Raw genomic sequence first — 19,292 nt, 5'->3', positions numbered from 1 at the left:
GACAAAAGAACAAAACAACAGAGAGGAGGAGAGCGAAGGAAAAGGAGCTGGCAATAAAACAATTGAGCTGGATTGAAATGACTTAAAGTGAATTAAACTGGAGAAGGGAAAGAAAAGAAAAAAGAAAGGAGAGGAGAGTCACTGGCCACTGTGTATGCAGTATGAATTTTGATCAGGCGATTTTGCTGGCTTACCTATGAATGCTCAAATGGGCTGCCCTGCTCAGACTGAAGGAGCCTTGTTTATGGAGAAAAGACCAAATCCTCCAATCAAACATGTATGAGGCAGCACACTTTTTCTCTTTCTCCCTCTCCCTGACAAATATACAAATACACAATCTCCACACAAACACGGGCTACTCAGGAGACTTCACAGTGACACACATGAAGGAATATACAAACACAGACACTATCTCAATTGCACACACAAGGGGATCCTGATTATTTACTTACAGTACAGTACCTGCATTGTAGGGCCTTTGGGGGGTCTCTGGTGTGCGTAGTTGTCTGCGCAATAACACCACACTCCACCTCTCTGCATCTCCCTGCTATACACAAGGAAAAACTCATGCAAACCAGCCGAGGGATTGTGTACGTCTCAGCAGACGTACACTTTGCTGCATATTCCCACCACTGGCCCATATGGTATTAACAGTAGCAGTCTCCTTTGACGGTGTTCTGCTGTTACCTACCTGAAATTATCTGTCCCACATGGTATAAAAAAACAAAAAAATCGTGAGTTTCTTTTTTCCCATATATTTTTTTAATTAATGTGTTGTGTAGTCATAATAAATGAACAGGTTTTATTTAACTCACGAATCACCCCATATGGTGACCCAGGCAGGAGACAAAATGGATCCTGATATATTAATGACAGTTACTCTTAATGTGTGATGCTACTGTGAAGGGTGCATATCGTTGCGACTGGACAGAGAAGTTTGGGATAAATTCACTACCAGCGTAAATTCACTGCTAACCCATTTTTTTTCATTTTGTTCATTTAAACTACCTTGATCTATAGTAATTTCAAATATTGCCATTGGCAAGAGATATTCAAATAAAAAAGACCCCACATTTTTATTTTTTAAAACTTGGAAGCTAAAAACACCCTGTCACAATCCAACATTCAGATTTCTCACTAATTAAGTTTTTTTAGTATATTCTGCACTGAGCACCTTGTCATTTGTTTTCCCCAAGTAGCTCATCCAGCAACATATACAGTTGTGATCAGAAGTTTACATAGATTTATCGTGGGCATGAATGGTTTCTTATATATATATATATATGCCCCCTCTAATGTTTGATGAAATGTCCCAAGCTGCACCTCGACTACACACTTTTGGTTGACATCAACAAGCTTCTAATTCCAGCTGGATATTTGACCACTATTCCTGGCAAAATTTGTAGAACTGATTTACATTGATTAGATCTTTGGTACAGATCCAAGCTTTAAGTGTAGTCAACAAACCTTCAAAAGAATTGAGGTCAGGGCTTAGGTAGACCATTTTGACCATGTTAGTCTGCTTTATCCGTTTCAAAATATGTGTTTGGGATAATTGTCCTGACCCAATTGTGTCACTTTTACAAAGTTTCACATACCTTGTAATTGTGGCCAAATAGCTCAGTTTTTGGCTTGTCTGACTATAAAACCTTTCTCCATAAGGCTTTTAGCTTGTCCACGTGGGCAGTTGCAATTTGCACTCAGTCTTTTCGGTCCATGGCAAAGTAAAAGTTCACCGTGGCCAGGGACATTGGCGTTCCAGCAATTTCCACTTCATGCCAGGCTTGACCCTTGCTGGTTCCCCAGTTGTTTCTGAACATCCTAACCAATTTCCCCTCATCTGAGGATGACAGTTTGGGCCTTCTTCCAGACCTTGGCAAAGTGTGGTGACACATTAGAGTAATTTATGCACTTATGTACAGTTATGTGATCTGTTGATGTTGAAATCTGCAGTTGCTGAGAAATGACTTCAAGAGACCTTTTCAAAATCTCCAATTCTCCTTCTTAGATCTTCTCTGAGTTCTGGCTTTTCCCATTGTCCTGAGTATTGACGAATCCAGTTAATGTTGTTAAACAAATTATTTTAATGCTGGTTAAGATAGAATGTCAGTTGTAGTTAACTGTGACAACTAACAGGAAGGTCTTGGCCTTATCAAGTTGAAAGACACTGAAGAACCTGTGGAACCATTTATTAAAAGATCTGAGTGTATGTTTATATTTGTAAATACATATGTATACCTGTTTGCATTAATAAATAATTCCAGCCTGAAAAAGGAACAGATCAAATAAATCATTAAAAGCCTAAAATGATCATTAATTACATTAAAATGCATTTTGCATTCGTATACACTCAAGAAAATGAAGTTCTTGAAAATAAAAAAAAAAAACAATTAAAATGCTATAAATATAAATGAAATGAAATCAAGTTTTTCCTGGTGGTGCCTTGATTTTCACATAAATCTCAACCAGTATGTAATTTCAAGTGTTTTTCTAATTAAAAATGGAAGAGAATGAGTCAAGTTAAAATGAAATATTAACCAACTTTATAAGGTTTACTTATAATTCTTCCAACCAGAGGGAAGGAACATAACCAGAAAAGCCTTTTTGTTGCTCCTCACTATCAAATGTGAGCACTGTAGTGTGACAGAGTGATATCACAGACTGTCACACAAGCTTCAGCCATAACCAGAAATGACTCTTTGGTCAATTCTGTGTATGGAGATTCACCCCTTTGCATTCATGTATGTGTGAGAACGCTTGCTTCAGGTGGACTCGGGTGGTTTTGGATAGTTTCATCTGAGCACCCTTGTGTATACAGCAGGTGTCAGAAACAGTGACCACTCTCCACTCTTTCTGTTTTTACTGTCCATCAATACATCAGCCTCAGCCTTTCTCTCCCTCCAAGCATTAGGCCTATTCATCTTCTGTGACTGTGCTGTAGAAGATTGACCATCTGTGCAACGGTGCAAACATTCATCAGGTCTGAACTTCTTTCTTTTAGCAAGTTTGCACAGTATTTTAAATGTGTGTGAGTCCTCACATCCATAAGTTGTACTACTGGCCTACTTGAAACTGTTTCACTCCAGACTGCCAATTAAAAACAAGTCATTCACTTATTAGTGTTTACTTCCACCCACTCAAATCACATCTCATCTGCATCCCACTACCATCGCCATGGTTGTACATGAGGGGGGCGCGTGTGTGTGTCTGTGTGGGGGGGTTGGGGGCTCTTCTCAATCTGACACTTCGCAGTGTGTGAAATTTAATTAAACACGCTTCATAACCATCCACACAAACACACAGACACATTGTACACACAGAAAATCTCCCTGAAAATAATAAATAGAGGGAGCACAAATTTTCCATTATCCTCTACCGTGGGCCCTTTTTCTCTTCGTCTTTGCGTTTTGCAGGCAGTTAAAGTGACATTTCCTGTAGAAATACATTATAGGCACACGCTAAGGCTAAAATATGGATTTATGGATCAGTTCTGTTCTGACTTGAGCAGACTGGTGACTTGTGGGCAAAAAATTATTGGCCCTCATGACCCCCCGAAGTTGCCCTTGAGCAAGGTACTTAACCCCCAACTGCTTCAGTGGAGCTGCTCAGCAGCCAATAGATCAGACAGCCAGCAGATTGTCGAGCTGGGCAGCTTCCAGGTGTGAGGCCATTACTGCTCTGAGTTCTTAGTCAACAAATCTCCTTTAAATAAACCAAACAAAGATATGTTTTGGACTGCTGGGTACTTTGTTTCAAACCAGCGGACTCAACACTTGTTGAGACTAACACTAAAGAGTGTTTAGAATAGTGTGTTTCTGGGAAATCACTTGTGTCTTTCGCAATTAAACAAACCCAACGGTCACAGATGACGTACAGATGATCACAGAAAAAATAAGTATGTAAGGTTTGATGAGTAACTAATGCCTGCATTGAGCGTGTTATTTCTGCTACTGTAATAGGGGTGTTCACAGTGTATTTTATTATTATTAATCTTGTTTTAATTGTGAACTGTAAAACTATACCGATGGCAAGTAGAAACTGGAGCTACATAGAGCCAGTTGTGGGTCCTTGTAAGTAAAGCTCATGTAGACTTTTAAATGCATGTAATTTCGTTTTTGCCCGTCTATAAAATTTTGAGATAAATGGTAAAAATCAGAAGTGTAAAGTGTAAAGACTTTTCACTTTTAGTTCCATCTGGGCTCCAAATAAAAACTGCCACTACATCAAAAGAAGCTGCTTAATATTGTTTCGGTCTTCAACAATCCTACGTGTCAAAGTAGCGTACAGATGAATGCCAGAAGCCAAGGTTTGCCAGCAGAATATTGTACGCTTCACCAGAAAGGTGTTTTAATACTGAGTTTGAGTTTCATCCAGTGTGATGACAGGTGCAACAAAAGAGATTGTGCAAATCAATTGTTCGCACACCTTTTTTGTGTGGGCAAAAAAAAAAAGTATGCTGAGGGTATGGGTGGTAGTTACTTTGGCTACCTTGTTATACTGTAGGGATAACATTCAGTGAAAATGAATATAAAAACCTTGGCACACAGTGGTCTGTATTTCTCAAAGTATGGTGATATTTAAAACCAACTCCCTTTGGTTTAGCCACATTTGTCACAAAAAGCTATTCATTAAGTTGTGTTTCATTAGTGGAAGCTGTGTGAACGCCTTATATACTTGAGTATTTCACCTTGAAGAGAGGTATTCAGGTGGCCTACTCTAATGAGAGATTTCTCATTAAGTGCTGAGAAATACAGTAATCTTTTATTAGTACTGATGTATACTGCGTGGGTGTTTATACTTCTAAATTAAGCTGTCATATTTTCTCTTTCATATTCACCCGAACACCATTTTTTTACTGTGATTTTACAGTCTACTGTCACCACCTTAGTCTTTTTACTGAGATTTTTTTTAAACACAGATTTTGACATCTGTGTTTGATGTTTTAAACTTCGAGATGACAGGTACCTCACACTGCAGACTCAATCCTTCCCAGTGGAGCATTATTTTAACCTACCACCTTACTACTCTTTGAGGTTTAGATGTATGTGCTGTCTACCCACTGGGATTCTGCAGTATGGCATTGAGGGGAAGATAGGACACAAGAAGGAGGGAAGAATAGAGAGTTCAACTTCGGTTCTATCACTTTGGAAGTTCTGTAAAGCTTGCAGGAGAGGCTGAGTGGTTTGGAGTGATATGGACTTGAGCAGCACAGAACTTAAACCCGTTGCCCACTTCTATGGAGAACTGGGTGACCAGTGTTTGAACCGACCATACTTGGTGTCACCTGGAACATTTTTCCACCCACTTCTGTTTCTGCACAGCGTCAGTGTCATAACTGTATTTTTAATGTTTACATTTCTTTCTACGTTCCTTTTTTTCTTCTGTTGTCTTTTCTGATGTCGTAGTTCAGCACGCTTTCAGGAGAGTGACACAAAAGTGCTCTTTTCCCACATGCTTTACTTATCTCTTCCACTGCTGTCTTCTCTGTAGCGTGGCAGCTATACCAGCCACTCATTCATTACCTACTTGTGCAATTTTTTTCATATCAAGAAGCCAGTTAGATCTGACCCATTCGCTGGCAGTCGAAAGTCCTGGCCCATCAGAGGAGGATTCTAGATTAGAACCCTTTTAAGGCTTGTAATTTCCTCCGGCATTTTTCCTTAAAATTTCCCTCTTATAGTCACTTCTCACACTTAGTGTCACGAATGGCAGGACAGGCTTTAGGTGGCTTATGTAACAGTCCATTAAGTTTGCCGTAGAAATGGCCTGTATTGCCTGAGAGACTGCAGAAGACACCTAGAGATAAGTAATGTCAGAAACAGACAGCGATACGGATGGAGCCCCTTACATCTTTTATGGAACATTAGACTGAGTGAAGAGATGACCTAATTTGAATTGATTTGGCGTATATTTGTACTCAGGAGAGCACATACAGAGACACGCAGGCACAAAGAGACACACATAGTCATGCATTCACTCCCACATACACACACCGAGACACAGACGCACACACTCAATCACAGCTAATCTAGGTCTCTCTGCCTGTACGCTACCCAGCTGTAGCTGCATATCTTTGGCAAAATCTTAGATGTTTTCAGCTGAATAAGCTCCAACTTGATTACACTGCACCCCCCCCCACTCCCTCAGTATGTATTAATGAGGCTGTTCCTTCTTGCTGAAATCTGCTTCCATATTGTTGTTGTGCAGTTCACGGTCCAGTGGCCACTGGCCCGCAGATGTAATTGTTTTAATTTGCTAACTGTACTCTCACTCAATTAGGACAAAAGCAGAATTCAGTTTTATTTCCTCTTCCCAGTGCAGAATAGTAAAGTAGACATCTTCCAGAAGCAGCACTTACTGTAGCATGGACAGCCCAACACAGATGTGCATAAACAACCACAGACGTACACAAAAGGACATGAGGAATGTGCTTTTATAGTTCTTTGTTTGTGGCGTTCAAGAATGCATGCTGTGTTCATTCCTAACCCCATCTTTCTTTTCACGAGTATTTTCTGCTCTCTTGCTTTGTCAAGGTTCCTCTGTATACATGCTGTTTAATTAGAATGCTTTGGTTCTGGCCTTTGGCAGTAGGCTTCTTATTACTGTGTCATTTGTATTTGTTTGTGTGTAGCTGTACTTTTTATGGCTCACTCATTTTATTCATCACATTTACTCACTGTACTTTATTTTTTAGACTAGTGGCAGCACACTTTTTTTTCATTTTAGCGTGCATTCAGCTAAAATAAATTCTTTTTATTTCTTTACCAGGATACAAAGATATTTCTTGGGATATGTAGCTTTTATTCTTGAGTGCACTCACCAAGAGTTAGTGGGCTTGTGTCAAAGTTTTGCATTTCTACAATTTCTTTAAAAATGAAACTTTTATTTTTAGAGTTATTTCACAAATGTACAACCAAACCATACAAACTAAACTAAATGAACAAGTATGTGAGCCCTGGCTAGCATGCCATGTTCATATGGCCACCACAGAGCTTACTGCAATATTTTTAAAGAACTTAAATAAGCTAAGTAACCTAATGTCCCAGTGAGGATTTTCCACCTAGGTAATGCAATGTGTGACTAGTGTGTTACCTACTATCCATCCATCCATCCATCCATCCATCCATTCGCTTCCGCTTATCCTTTTCAGGATCGCGGGGGGCGCTGTAGCCTATCCCAGCTGTCATAGGGCACGAGGCAGCTGAAGAAATTGCCATGAGGTTCTACATTGAGTTGAAAAATGAAGGTACCGGACACGAGTACTTTTTCACCTCTCATTTCTTTATATCTTGCTTCCAAGGAGCCAGTCTTACTTGTTAAGGTGTTCTTGAGTTGTTGTTCTCCAAGCTTTGTAATGGTCTTTCAAAGTCTTTATTTGAACATTGGCTGCTTTTTCACTCATATTAAGTCCTTGTAAAATTTCATTTTCAGAGCAATGGATGTTTTTTAATCCACACTGACCTGCGAAGCATATAAAAGGCCCCTAATACAAGGGATGAGCCAGTCTGGTGTCTACTCATAACTCATAACTTAGAAAAGACTCATTTTAAAGAATCGCCTTGTGCACAGACCCATTTGTTCCAATTTCTTTGGTTGAATATATGAAAAATGCCTAAGAAAACAGTTTGACTGGGTAGTAACTCTTTGAAAATAATGTTGTGAGTGCAAGAATACTATTTTATGCCAAAAAATGTATCATATCTCAGCAAACTATGTAGTGTGTCCTTAAGAAACTCAGGACACTGGACAAGTGGAAAACGAAAGAAGTGGTAAGCCTAAAAGAACTATCTGCAGCAGATTAACAATACCTGAAAGTCAAAGACCTGACATAAGATTATAAAAATAATACTGAAACAGTGTGGGATCATCTTGATGGAGAATTAATCAAAAGGCAGTCAAGATCCAAAGAAGAGCTTTAAAATTTCCTTCAAGAAGCCTGAAAATCAATTCTTAAAAACCACATAGAGAAATTATAAGAAAGCTTGCCTAACTTCCCAACTTTAGCCTATGTTGAGAAATAAAGGTGATCACACCAAATATTGAATTTTAATGCCAATAGAATTGTACAAGCTGTTTTTGCCTCAATACATCGTCAGAGTCGTCACTGTACCAGAGGTTGGACTGAGTTCTTCAAAAAGAAATGCTATTCCAGAAGCTTATAGTTAAGCTGGGTTAATATAGTGCTCTATACCTTTGATGAACTCTACAGGTGTGTTTTTAAGGTGCAGTTGAACAATTGCTTGCTGAAGGAGTTACGGGCAGTAACATTTTAAATGATTTTCCACATGATAAGTGGGAGAAAAGAATCATATACTTATGTTAGAAATCTTTTGAGTAGTATGCCAACAGGAAAAAAGAGGGCTTCATTTAAATCACAGTCTCAGTGAGAGTTTCAGTGGAAACCGAATCAAAAGACTCAAGAGAGACACAGGCTTTCATCTCAGCTGTTACATCTTGAGTTGGATGGGTGATCTGCCTGTGAATGTTTGACACTTTGTTAACAAAATCTGAGGAAGTCTTGCTTGGCAAAGTCTTACTAAAACCCAGCGTGTGTGTAGCAGCGGTTTTACAAGGATTATGAGGATGTTTTTCAATGAGGTCAGTGAAAAAAAGATTCGACTGCAACTTTGTAGAATCGCATTAAATCTTTCCGTGTTTTCCAGTTTATCTTGAACAGCTTTGCTTTAATTTTTTTTAAAGCAAGAAAGGTTTCGTCAATATTGAAAGCTGCAATTAAAACTGCATGCCATGAACCAACACTGTTAAATGCTTCTATCATTGAATGAGTATGAAGGAAAAGCCCAGCTCAGTAGCATTAGCAACAACAGCTTCATTTGGAACTATGTGAAAAGGAAATGCTTTACACCGCCAAAAGGGAAATGCTTAATGCCTTAAGCTTTATTCCTGCATACACTACAAACACATTACTTCCTTGGCTTTGCTCCCTCCCAATTACCCTCTTGTCTTTGTTACCCTTTGCCCCACCTTTGTACTCTTTCGCCTTCTTCTCCCGTTTCATCTGCCTTTCTCTTTATACTCAGATTAATTGCCCTTGAATGGTTTTATAATTGAGAGACATTCATGATCTCGCTGACTTCGACGTTGAGGCAATAATAGCCCTTGGATGTCTTGAAAATAAAGGCAGGTGGCAGAGCACCCTTTCAGCTGATGTTAATAGTTGGGGATGTGTATGGGTGTTTGATGAGTGGGCGTGTGTTTTCCCACTCACAAACATGCTGTAATTGTAAATGAACTGATGAATGCACGTGGAAACTCTTATAAGAAATCAGCACAACTTTTGACTCAAATATACCCCTCACCAACCTACCCATTCAGATACACATGGACAAGCAAACTCATCAAGTACACTAGTCACTACAGAGGCATCACATATGGAGACATCTACTTGAAAATGCATCATTCTCTCATTAAAAGTATTTGTGAACACTCGTCTGTAGGTGTTCAGAAATGAATAATTGATGATTCATGTATGAATACAAGGTTGAAGTTCTTTGGATTCTTGCAGTTGCTGGTTTGTTTGCATATAATTGTTTGCATATAATTATAGGCGTCTTATTTCTTTTAATTCTGGTCACAGTGACACATTTAAACCTTGAGTCTTAGTCAGACTGGAGTGCTGGATCACACTGAGAAGCTACAGTGGGACTCAATCGCTAATGCAGATTACTTGGGGGTGAGAACAATCAAGAGTCTGAGTTTGGCTGGGTTATGCATAGACCTTTAAGCTTATATGAGATCATCAAGCCTACTCTGGCTGGGTAGTAAAGACCAGCCAAAAATAAAATCTGAGGAAGATAACAGAAATCTGGCAAAAACAAAGTGGAGCGTTATTGCTTGGAGCAGTTGCTCAACTCTTTACGAATGGGGAAGGATTCATTTTGCAAATGTATGTAAATGTTAAAGCACTCATTTGTCCCTCCTTATTTTTTATAATTGAACTCTACTAGAGTAGCTTCACATGATTGATATTAAAAAAGAAGGACTGACCCTCACTCATATTAAGGATATCCCCTCACAATGACATCATGCGGACCCAAGATCTAATGTAACTGGAATTTAGCAACAGTCTGAAACCTAAGAGATTACTTACACATATGGTGTGATGAACTCATAATTTGAAAGTTTGCCCAAAACTGTTTAGCATCTGCCAGTCCAATGGGTCCCCTTTTGTTACCAATTTCTTACTTTGAACAATATTAACAGATTCCTGCCTAACTGCAAAAATTCCAGAGAGTCGGCTGCTTGCTTAAGCTGTTGTTCTCTGTGACAAACACATTCGCACAGACACATAAAGCAAAGCCTTTGAAATAAACCACACGCACCATAGATTGTCTGGTCGTTTTCTTTGTTCAGGCCCTTGTTTCCATGTGTATAAAAAGTTCTTGAGTTCTTGAGTCATTTTGAAGCATTTTATAGAGAGAAACCCAGCAGTGTATGACTGTGCTTTAAGGGGTAATATTTCAGCATGGTGTCTGGGCCCTTGAGACCATCTTTAGTTTGACAGCAGCCTACTGTTTTGTGTTAAGGACCGAAAATGTGGCGAGACACGCTTCATTTTAATAATTCTTCATTTAATGGAAAACCAAGCTTTTGCAAGGCATCCACCACCTCTTCTGAGTAAGAAGCAGTGGGAGTTAGTTGAGTAAAAAAAGAAAAAAGAAAAGTGTTATATCCACACATATTTTTCGTAGCTGTTTTTCCAAAAACCAAGTGGCTTTTATATCAACCCAAAAAAGAGCAATCACAAAGATTCGTGCATGTTGCATGAGCAAAATCCTCTTTTTTGTCGAGATTTAGTTGGACATAGAATACATGAACAGCCTTAATAAAAGTAGGAATGATGGGATCAATAAAGCTGGATTGCCACCATGAGGGGAATTGGCAGAGTGCTTCATTGGCTGGGGCTTTAACAGAGAAACTGAGCTAAGTAGAGACTTTCTTTACAGCCCAAGCTGTTCCAATTACTCTCTGATAGACTAGTGCTTCAGTCCCAACTACAGATCTAACCCTTCAGATAAATACAGAAGTTTTTGCTTTGTCCAGTGTACAAAGAAGACAAATTGTTTGCAGAATGATGCATGCAATTTATAGTGGTTTATTTTTGGTTTTTGTTGTTTTGTAAGATTGTTCACTTATTATCTGCATAGCCATCAATAATGGAACACAATCACTCTGGCTGACAGCAAAAATTAAAATCTGTCATGGTTGCGTTATGCATAACAAGCACAAAAGCCAGACGTTTTTATTTTATCTGAAATCTTTTGGTTGCTCATTGTTCCTAGTGAAACCTAGACTCCTTTCTAACTGAGAGAGAAAAGTGTGTTTTAATGTATTAAGGTGAAAGCCCTGCATTTTTGAAATAGATATGAATGTACAGGATAATGTGCAAGAATTTGACATTTTATGAAATGCAAGTATAAATGGACACTAATGTGTCAGATACAGTTCAGTCTGACACAGGTTTGCTGGAATGGATGAACAGGAAAATATCTGATACCATTTGTCAGTGCAGCTGAATAGAGATTACATATCTAGAGCACAACACAGAGCTCAGTTCTCTCCCTTTTCAGTAGCTGAAAATTGAACAACTCATATTTAGAGCTATCAGTAGTTTCTAGTCATTTACTTTCTTTTCTGAGATGGTCTCTGTTATTTATCCATTCTCTTGTTTCCCTCACACATCCTTTTCACACGCCATCGCCCTCATTTCTCCTTTTTTGTCACTCTTTAGCTTTTACTTGGTCATACGCTCAAGCCATAGGGGATGATTGTTCGGTAGTATAGACTGCAGTTTGTTCTGTACTCCTTCAGTTTACAGTCTTCTTGAAAGCTGACAAGATGAAAGAACCATCTTCTCTCTTTGTATGCTCTTTAGCTCATCATCTTCTAGTTCTCTCCACCTTTTCAACGTTCTTTGCTTCTTTTTCATTTTCAGCTATCATCCCTATGATTTTTATTCTCCCTCCCTTTTGCCCACCCCTTCCCTTTTTCTCTCTGCTAATGGAGCTATAATGGAACCATAAGTCTTGAGAGTTGTTTAGCAAATGGCAGTGCATGCTCCAGCCAGTCAAAATGAATTCAGCAGCTCCATGTTACTTGGAAAACGCTTAACATAGTCCTATAATATGCATGAAACCCTTTTATTTTTATCTGTAGTAAATGTTTATAAGACAACTGGATTCTTTTTTTCATAATTTTATTTACCTTTACTTTAATTTCTGCCACAAATATTGGGATTTCATTACAAATGTTAAGGCATACACTGTGCACAGGTTATATTTTCATTATGTAGTCTGAGCAAGTTTGCTGAAAAATTTGCACACTTATGTAATAAGTTCAAGTTATTGCTGCTAAGTTTAAGGATACAATAAAAAATATACAGCAGTGATTCATGCAGGAACACAAGATTGATTCCTGCTGAATACAATCTAATCTATACAGTCACTGCAACTATTCACCAATGTCATTACTACAATTATCACTGCACTGTAATATTTTGCTTTGTTGGATGGAGGGATGTAAGTCCCTTAATAAAGCTCAGACGTTATTTTTGTGCAGTTTTCTCTCGGTTTTCTTTCATTTTTGGAGTTGTATGTTGTTTATGCAGCTAATGTCATAGTTCTTGTATAATGTTTCTGCTAATGATGCTTTTCTATCATTATTATTATTTTTTATGTCGTGGCTACCTCATGCTTACATCAAAGCTTGTTATTGTGCTGTAGAGGACCTACCTTGAAGGACGCACTCGAAAAAGTCCCCACAAACAGTTCGATAGTTCCTGCAATGCTAACATAAAAAAAAGAGGACACTTCCTCCATAAATACGAAGTTGTGCCCATCCAAAAATGCCTAATCACTCACTGCTGATAGTAAATAGGTCTTGGCAATAATTGCTCATTTGTTCCAATTCATGCTTCTTCTCGCTGTATTTATTACAAACATTGCATCTCATCACAGTGTTATTGCTCCAATTCTTGGTGATTCTGCATTCAGACGACAAGTAGTGGGACATCAGTGTTCCGAACGGGCAGCAGCAAGTCGTGGCAAGACTCCCCTGTGGCAGCTTGCAGCCTCTTCTAATTCTATTTGTGACCATATTTGCTGAAGTCTGTCACATACACTAATTCCAATATATTAACAACCAGTGTCAGTTCAATAAATTTGGTACTATATCCACAGACAGTATAAAAGGTGTACATAGCTACCGTGCCACCATTTTTTAAGGCTCGAGGTTGGCATTTCTGCCATCGCCATCTTGGTTTCAAAAAATGGTTTTGATGTGGAAGGGAGGGTCTGATCATGAAATCGCACACTCATTGGCTAATGACTGGTTGTTGGCAATTCTCTAGCCAGTGATTATACAGATTCATGCCACAAATATTCCTCTTCTTTAAAACACGGTCAAACTAACATTTATGAAACAGACTAAATTTTTTATTCAGGATGGTCCAAAATGAATGACTGAGTCTGTAAATTCAGCAGCGGTCTGGTCAGAAAGTCGGTTTACTGTAGACTTCTTTGGGACCAGAAGTCTTTTTGCAACCACAGCTATCGCTATCTTGTGGCCTTCAGGTAGAATTCAAATTTTTAGGCACTTCTGCCTTGGCTTTTTAACAACCCGGAAGCTGCATTCATTTATACTGTTCTTATATCATGAAAACTGTTGATAGATTTAAAAAAAGTTTCAAAATTTATATTTTTAAAGTTCAACACGCTTTTACTTGCTCAGCTGATATTTACCTGCATTATTCACTGTTGTCAATCAATGAAACTCTCCTGCTTGTAGTTTCTTTCCTCTATTCTTGGAAATTGGGCAAACCCTGTCTCAAACTCTTTCTCTTACTCTCTTACTCTCTCGCTCTCTCTCTTCTGCCAGAAACCTTCCAGTATCCCATCAGCCTGACTTCCAGCGTCTCCTTCTTCTTCTTCAATAAATAATTAAGCTAATTGAAAATAAAACAATGAAACTATTTAGTGTCCTGACCATAACATGTTTGTCGAACGCCATTTGTTCATCATTCATTTACTGTTTGTTATTATAACTCCTTGCTAGCTTTGAGCTTAGATATACACTTTAGATATTTCTTTCACTGGGATATAAAGTCATAAAACTAAAAGAAGAAAGCTCTTAGATTTAAGTTTGTTCATTTATGACAATGCCTATTCTAATTGTGTTTTTCTTTTTCCTATTTTTCCTGGTGCTGCTCACTCGGAATGTTTGCAAATAAAGGTAAGAACCCTTTTTTATTATGCATGTGACGCTGAAGCAGAAATTTACAAATGGCTTAGGGGACTTACTAAGACCTCTTTGGATAATTGCTTTAAGAAAGTAATTAGAAAAGTCTTGGATTGGAAAGTAAGTAACCAAACAGTGACATACAACAAAGTATGTGGGAAAAAAACTTGAAATTCTTAATAAACAGCTACACACCAGTATTTCTTCCTTGTTTTTTCTGTATAAGTTTTATGCCTTGGATGAATTGAGAAGACATTGTATAAGTATATATGGGGGCGGGGGGGTATTTTCTTATTTGTTGTTGTGAAGAATACGTTCTGGTTTGCGGTGAGACCTTGGGGTTGCTGTCAGCAAAAGCATTCCTGACAGCTTTTGTTTGTTGGCTATTCTCCAGCTATATCAGTCCAGCACTACTGATGGCAAAGATCAAATCAAGACTGAATTGGGAAAGCAAAAACCCAACAAAGACTGTGGACTCAAATTCAAGGAGTGAATTATTTTCATGGATGAGTTTTGTCTTTTTTTTTCTTTTTTTGGGTCTGGAAATTTCAGCTGTTGCCACGAGTATTTAATTAATTGATTTTATTGTAGTAAGTCTAACTTTTCTTTGAAGAACTACGGTGTTTTCCCTTGGGTTGTTTCGATTGTACTCTAAACTAGCCCATAGGGATTACATAACACCATCATAACATTTAAGCTACCTCCATGGTTGAGCCAAATAACAATGATGTACATCCCATTCAGTGGATGTGAATAGAGAAAGTAGTCACACAGCAGTCACTACACTCCACTTTCATCCTGGCAAATTCCTTGAACAGCACTTCATTCTAGCCCTTGCCAGCTCTAATAGGCCAGGCCATGATGCCAAGATCAGGTGCTGAGTCCATAATCTTGCACTTCCTTTTGCAGTCATGAATGGAAATTAATGTTGGTGGTTTGAGGCTGATTACAGTACATGGAGACTTGCATTTAGCAGTGAGTCAGTACAGGTTGGGCTTTAATAAAGCCCTGCAAACAAGGTGAGTGGGCGGCCAGGCTTTGTGGATAAACCCCCCCATACAGACAAGGACGATCTGTCGTTGCACTGGCAGAGACAATAAGTCACTCTGGCACAATAGGAGAAGGGTCCCCAGCTCTCGATGAGGCGTTCCATATGGGATGAATAGCATCTCTAATGATCACCCCTCTGCTTATTACCGCTGTGATTACGAGCCATTTGTTTGCTTTATCAAGGCCTTAAACCCCAGGGGATTTAATGAGAGTTGGGATGTAAAACTGTCTCCCTCAAGGATGGGAAGGTCACAGGAACTGCTTGATGTGGCATGGAGGGTGTTGTGGGTTTTTTTTTTTTTTTAACACATTCCTCTTTGTTGTTTGTGAGTTTGTACTCATCGCACCCTCAGATGCTGTCAGAATTATTAATGGCTTCTGCTGGAATGACAATGCGAGTTGGGTTTCGTAAAACCAACAGAGAAGAAAACGTGGATGAATATAATTTTTGGATGTCGAAGCATTAGTGATGATTAGGGCTTTTGTAATGTGGTTTTAGCTGATGAAGAAAACGTGTCTAGGATAAAGAAAAGGGTGATCATACAGAAAAAAGACTTCTAAAAATGGCAGAATGAGTGGTATTGTTGTGGCTGTCGAGGGTATACTCATATAATTGTTCTCATTACAGCACCATCATGACTTGTATTGTTATTATGCCTAACTGCATCAGATGCCATTTCCCCCTTCATCTTTCGCTGCAGTCTCCCTGGGCTTCATTATCAATAATTAAGAAATGGCAGGCACACCCGAGTCTGCTGCAGCCACCTGACGGGATGCGCACACACACACACACACACACACACGCGCAAACACACATACAAGTACAAGATGTACCAGAGCGATGGCAGGAGGTTTGGGCGGCCTTCATATCTCTATGTTCTTCATTAACCTTTCAGTAAAACTCACAAGGCAGCTGGTGATATGCAGTAAATAATGAGTGAGAGCCTAGTCAAGAATCTGTGTATAAGTAATTAATGTTTGTTTGTCGCGCTTGTCTCGCTAGAATCAGCAGATAATTTTCGCTCTTCGTGTTTGCTACCTGCGGGTCACACAATATGGCTGACATTTGGGTTGATGTACTCGTCAAGCCATCTTTTGAGGGGATTAGGCCATGCACTAGAGCTCTGCTTGCCAGTATCAAAAATCCATTATGACTTCTTGTTACATATTATGTCCTTGCTTTTGACAGTAGAAAGTACAATGATAATATGTTGATATAGTAATGGGGATTAGATGTTCAGTCAGACCCAGAATTTCACTCTTCAGTTTAAGGTTAAATCAAGCCATAATCACAATTAGTAGTACTATCTAGTACACTTTTTTTCTATAAAGTTCATGGTGCACCCTCTTCTGTTGCTCCTTGGCCCAGTCATTAAAATTACTAATTGATTATGGGCCAAGACCGCGGCCAGAGAGGCACTGTATCAATTATTAAGCTGCATTAATAGATTAAAAGGGATAAATGTGCAGAGCATTTAACTTCTGTAACCCACAGAAAGTGGAAGCAATTATAGAGTACCTCTTTGACCATTCTAACCAAAAAAAAAAAAAAAAAGCTCTCTGTAGTAAAATTGGCGCTGAAGCTGTTCGCCCTAAGTGCTCACAGTCTGACCCTTCTAATGGCATTGAGCATAATTAACAACACAGGTCTACATTTTCTACGTTTTTTTTTTCTTAAGCCACATTTCCACGACAAGAACTTTCCACAGGAACTAGGTTTCTTTGGAGGAACTTCAAGCCAGTGTACAGTTAACACCCCTTTAAAAAAAATCTCTGCTTGTAGGTGTGGTACTTCATGAAATTTTGGGAAGGTGGAGCGTGCAAAGCGTGCAAAAGATTTTCTAATCTAATCGGGTACTCAAAGATAGAAATCCTTTTTTTTACTTTGCTGGAATTTGGGGGATTTTACTAAGTTAATAAAAAGTTAATCGCAATTACCAGGATGACTCAAATATCTTCTGGTGATTTCAGTGTTGTCGCTCATTTTATATGGTATCCATCATTGTTCTGTTAGATAACTTTCTCCCATACCTCTTGTTTCTGAACTGGAATGGGGGAAGAGGTGGAAAAATGACATTTGACAAACATTTGAAAACAGTTGTTGCTTTTATAGAAATGATTCTGATTATATAATACTAACTATTCTAATACTCGTCTTTTTTCCTAATGACACACTGCTCCCTTCTTGTCATCTTGCTTTGGCTTGCTTAGACTTGAGTGCCTTCTGTGTTGTTTTTTTTTCCTCAATGTTTCAGCACTTTCTTATCAGTATATAAAGGCATTGTATCACAAAGTCCAATATTATGTCATCAGTACATATGAATTTAGAGTAAATGTTGGAAATACCCACATGTTTAGGAGGTACAGGAAAGCAAACCCGCCTTTTATGACAAATGACACATCAGTCAGCTGGGCAGCGAATTGATCGGGCGGCCTCTGGCTGCGATTTATGCCTGCCATTCCTCTCCCATTTGAAGGGGGAGGTGTCAGGAATTGACAGAGTTATGTACAAGTCCTCAGCATGATTGGTGACCCCAAGGTGGGCTCTTTCCCAACCCTCCAGTTTCTCCCCTTGCAAAAACCTACACAGGACGAGGTGGGCTTGATGTGAAATGATGGAGAGAAGGATATAGCGAGTTGATTTGTATAGCAAAAAAACCCAGCATGTGTATAATAACTCTCAACTCTGATTAGGATGAAACTTCTACTTGTCCTGCCACTCCTTGATTAAATTTCACATCTTAAAATGACTCCTGCGGCATTGCATTTTAGAGTTACAGTATGATGTGAAAGGTGCCCATTTTTATGCTGAAAATTCTATTAAATTAAATAATCAGCAAGTTTGAGTTTCATGGTCACCTACAAATTGGAGAGAAAAAAAAACTAAAAAGAAAGAAAAGATTAAACACAAAGAAAAAGAGCTACACCACCTGCCATGTCCAATCTGACTGCTCTCCTTCACTTGCTTAACTGACCTGAATAAATCAGGAGATTGAATGCCAATAAATGTTTCATCCTATTGCAGTAATCAGCACTGTTTCCCGTACAAACTATAAATGGACACTGACTGCTTTTTTCTTTCGGGTTCTCTCTATCCACTTTGTTTCAGGATGTGTAAGCTGGATGGTTTGGCAAAGTGAGAGTAATCAGGATTTAGATGCATTTGGCAGATGTTTCCTGTAATTCAGTGGCTAATGCATAGAGCTGATAACTGAGTTAGTTTTCTGGTTCAGACACTAAGCTCTCTTAGTGGTACCGTGGCATGAGAGCATAGTTCTTTTAGTGCTTTTTTTCACCTCTGCAGCTATGGGGCCACAGGCTACTATTTGTTTATAGTAATCTAACAAAAAAGTACAGTAGAGGTGATTACTTTTGATTACTTTTTCCTATTCATGTATTGAAATCAGCAGTGAAAATGTTGAAATGTGAAAATGTCTCAGCCCTACTACATGTTCTGGACTGGAAGTTCTAATGTGAGTGATGCAGTGAATGACTGTCAAGTTAGGGTTGATCTTTTCACTTAGAAGAGTGGCTGTTGCTCTCAATCAGCAAATCACTGCTGCTGCATCAATTGCAAAGCCAACAAACCATGCAGGAAACATTTCTTCAGACATGCTCTTCATGCTTCTAAAGCGTTCTGTGTAGGATGCCACAGACTGCAGCGCTGGCGCATATGACTAACACTCAGTAGGTACATATAGGACTTTTCTGTGACTATTAGGTTTAGACTGAATGAGAGGTGTTTGGTGCCAGTGTTTGCACTTTAAACTTTTTCTAAATATTTCAAGATGGAGAGAAAAAATCCAGAGGGTGTGGGGGATTCATTTTTAGATTTAAAAAATAAATTAGCAGAGGCAGGAACATAAAGATGAACAACTCCATTTCTGAAATGGTCATTTGTCATCAGTGTATTTTTGTTTGTGTTGGCTCTGATAGAGTGGCATCCTGTCCAGGGTGGATCCTGCATCTCGACCTATGACAGCCGT

General features: G+C 38.9%; 1 protein-coding gene across 6 annotated transcripts in view; it reads left to right on the top strand.

Moving 5' to 3' along the window:
* Window positions 1-19,292, top strand: part of sdk2b (sidekick cell adhesion molecule 2b) — a 262,786-nt gene that overhangs the window by 67,798 nt on the left and 175,696 nt on the right. The window contains exon 1 of one of the 6 annotated variants that reach the window (XM_025909788.1): window positions 7,167-7,246. The exons of the other annotated variants lie outside the window; for them this stretch is intronic. Coding sequence (XP_025765573.1) covers window positions 7,216-7,246 — 31 coding nt within the window. The 5' untranslated portion in view covers window positions 7,167-7,215. Of the gene's footprint in view, window positions 1-7,166; window positions 7,247-19,292 lie in introns of those variants that run through there. 6 annotated transcript variants of the gene reach the window in all.

This window comes from Oreochromis niloticus, linkage group LG8 (assembly GCF_001858045.2).
Source record: "Oreochromis niloticus isolate F11D_XX linkage group LG8, O_niloticus_UMD_NMBU, whole genome shotgun sequence".
Lineage (NCBI taxonomy): Eukaryota > Metazoa > Chordata > Actinopteri > Cichliformes > Cichlidae > Oreochromis > Oreochromis niloticus.
The sequence above is the reverse complement of the archived record's forward strand: the minus strand, read 5'-3'. Positions and strand labels throughout refer to the sequence as shown.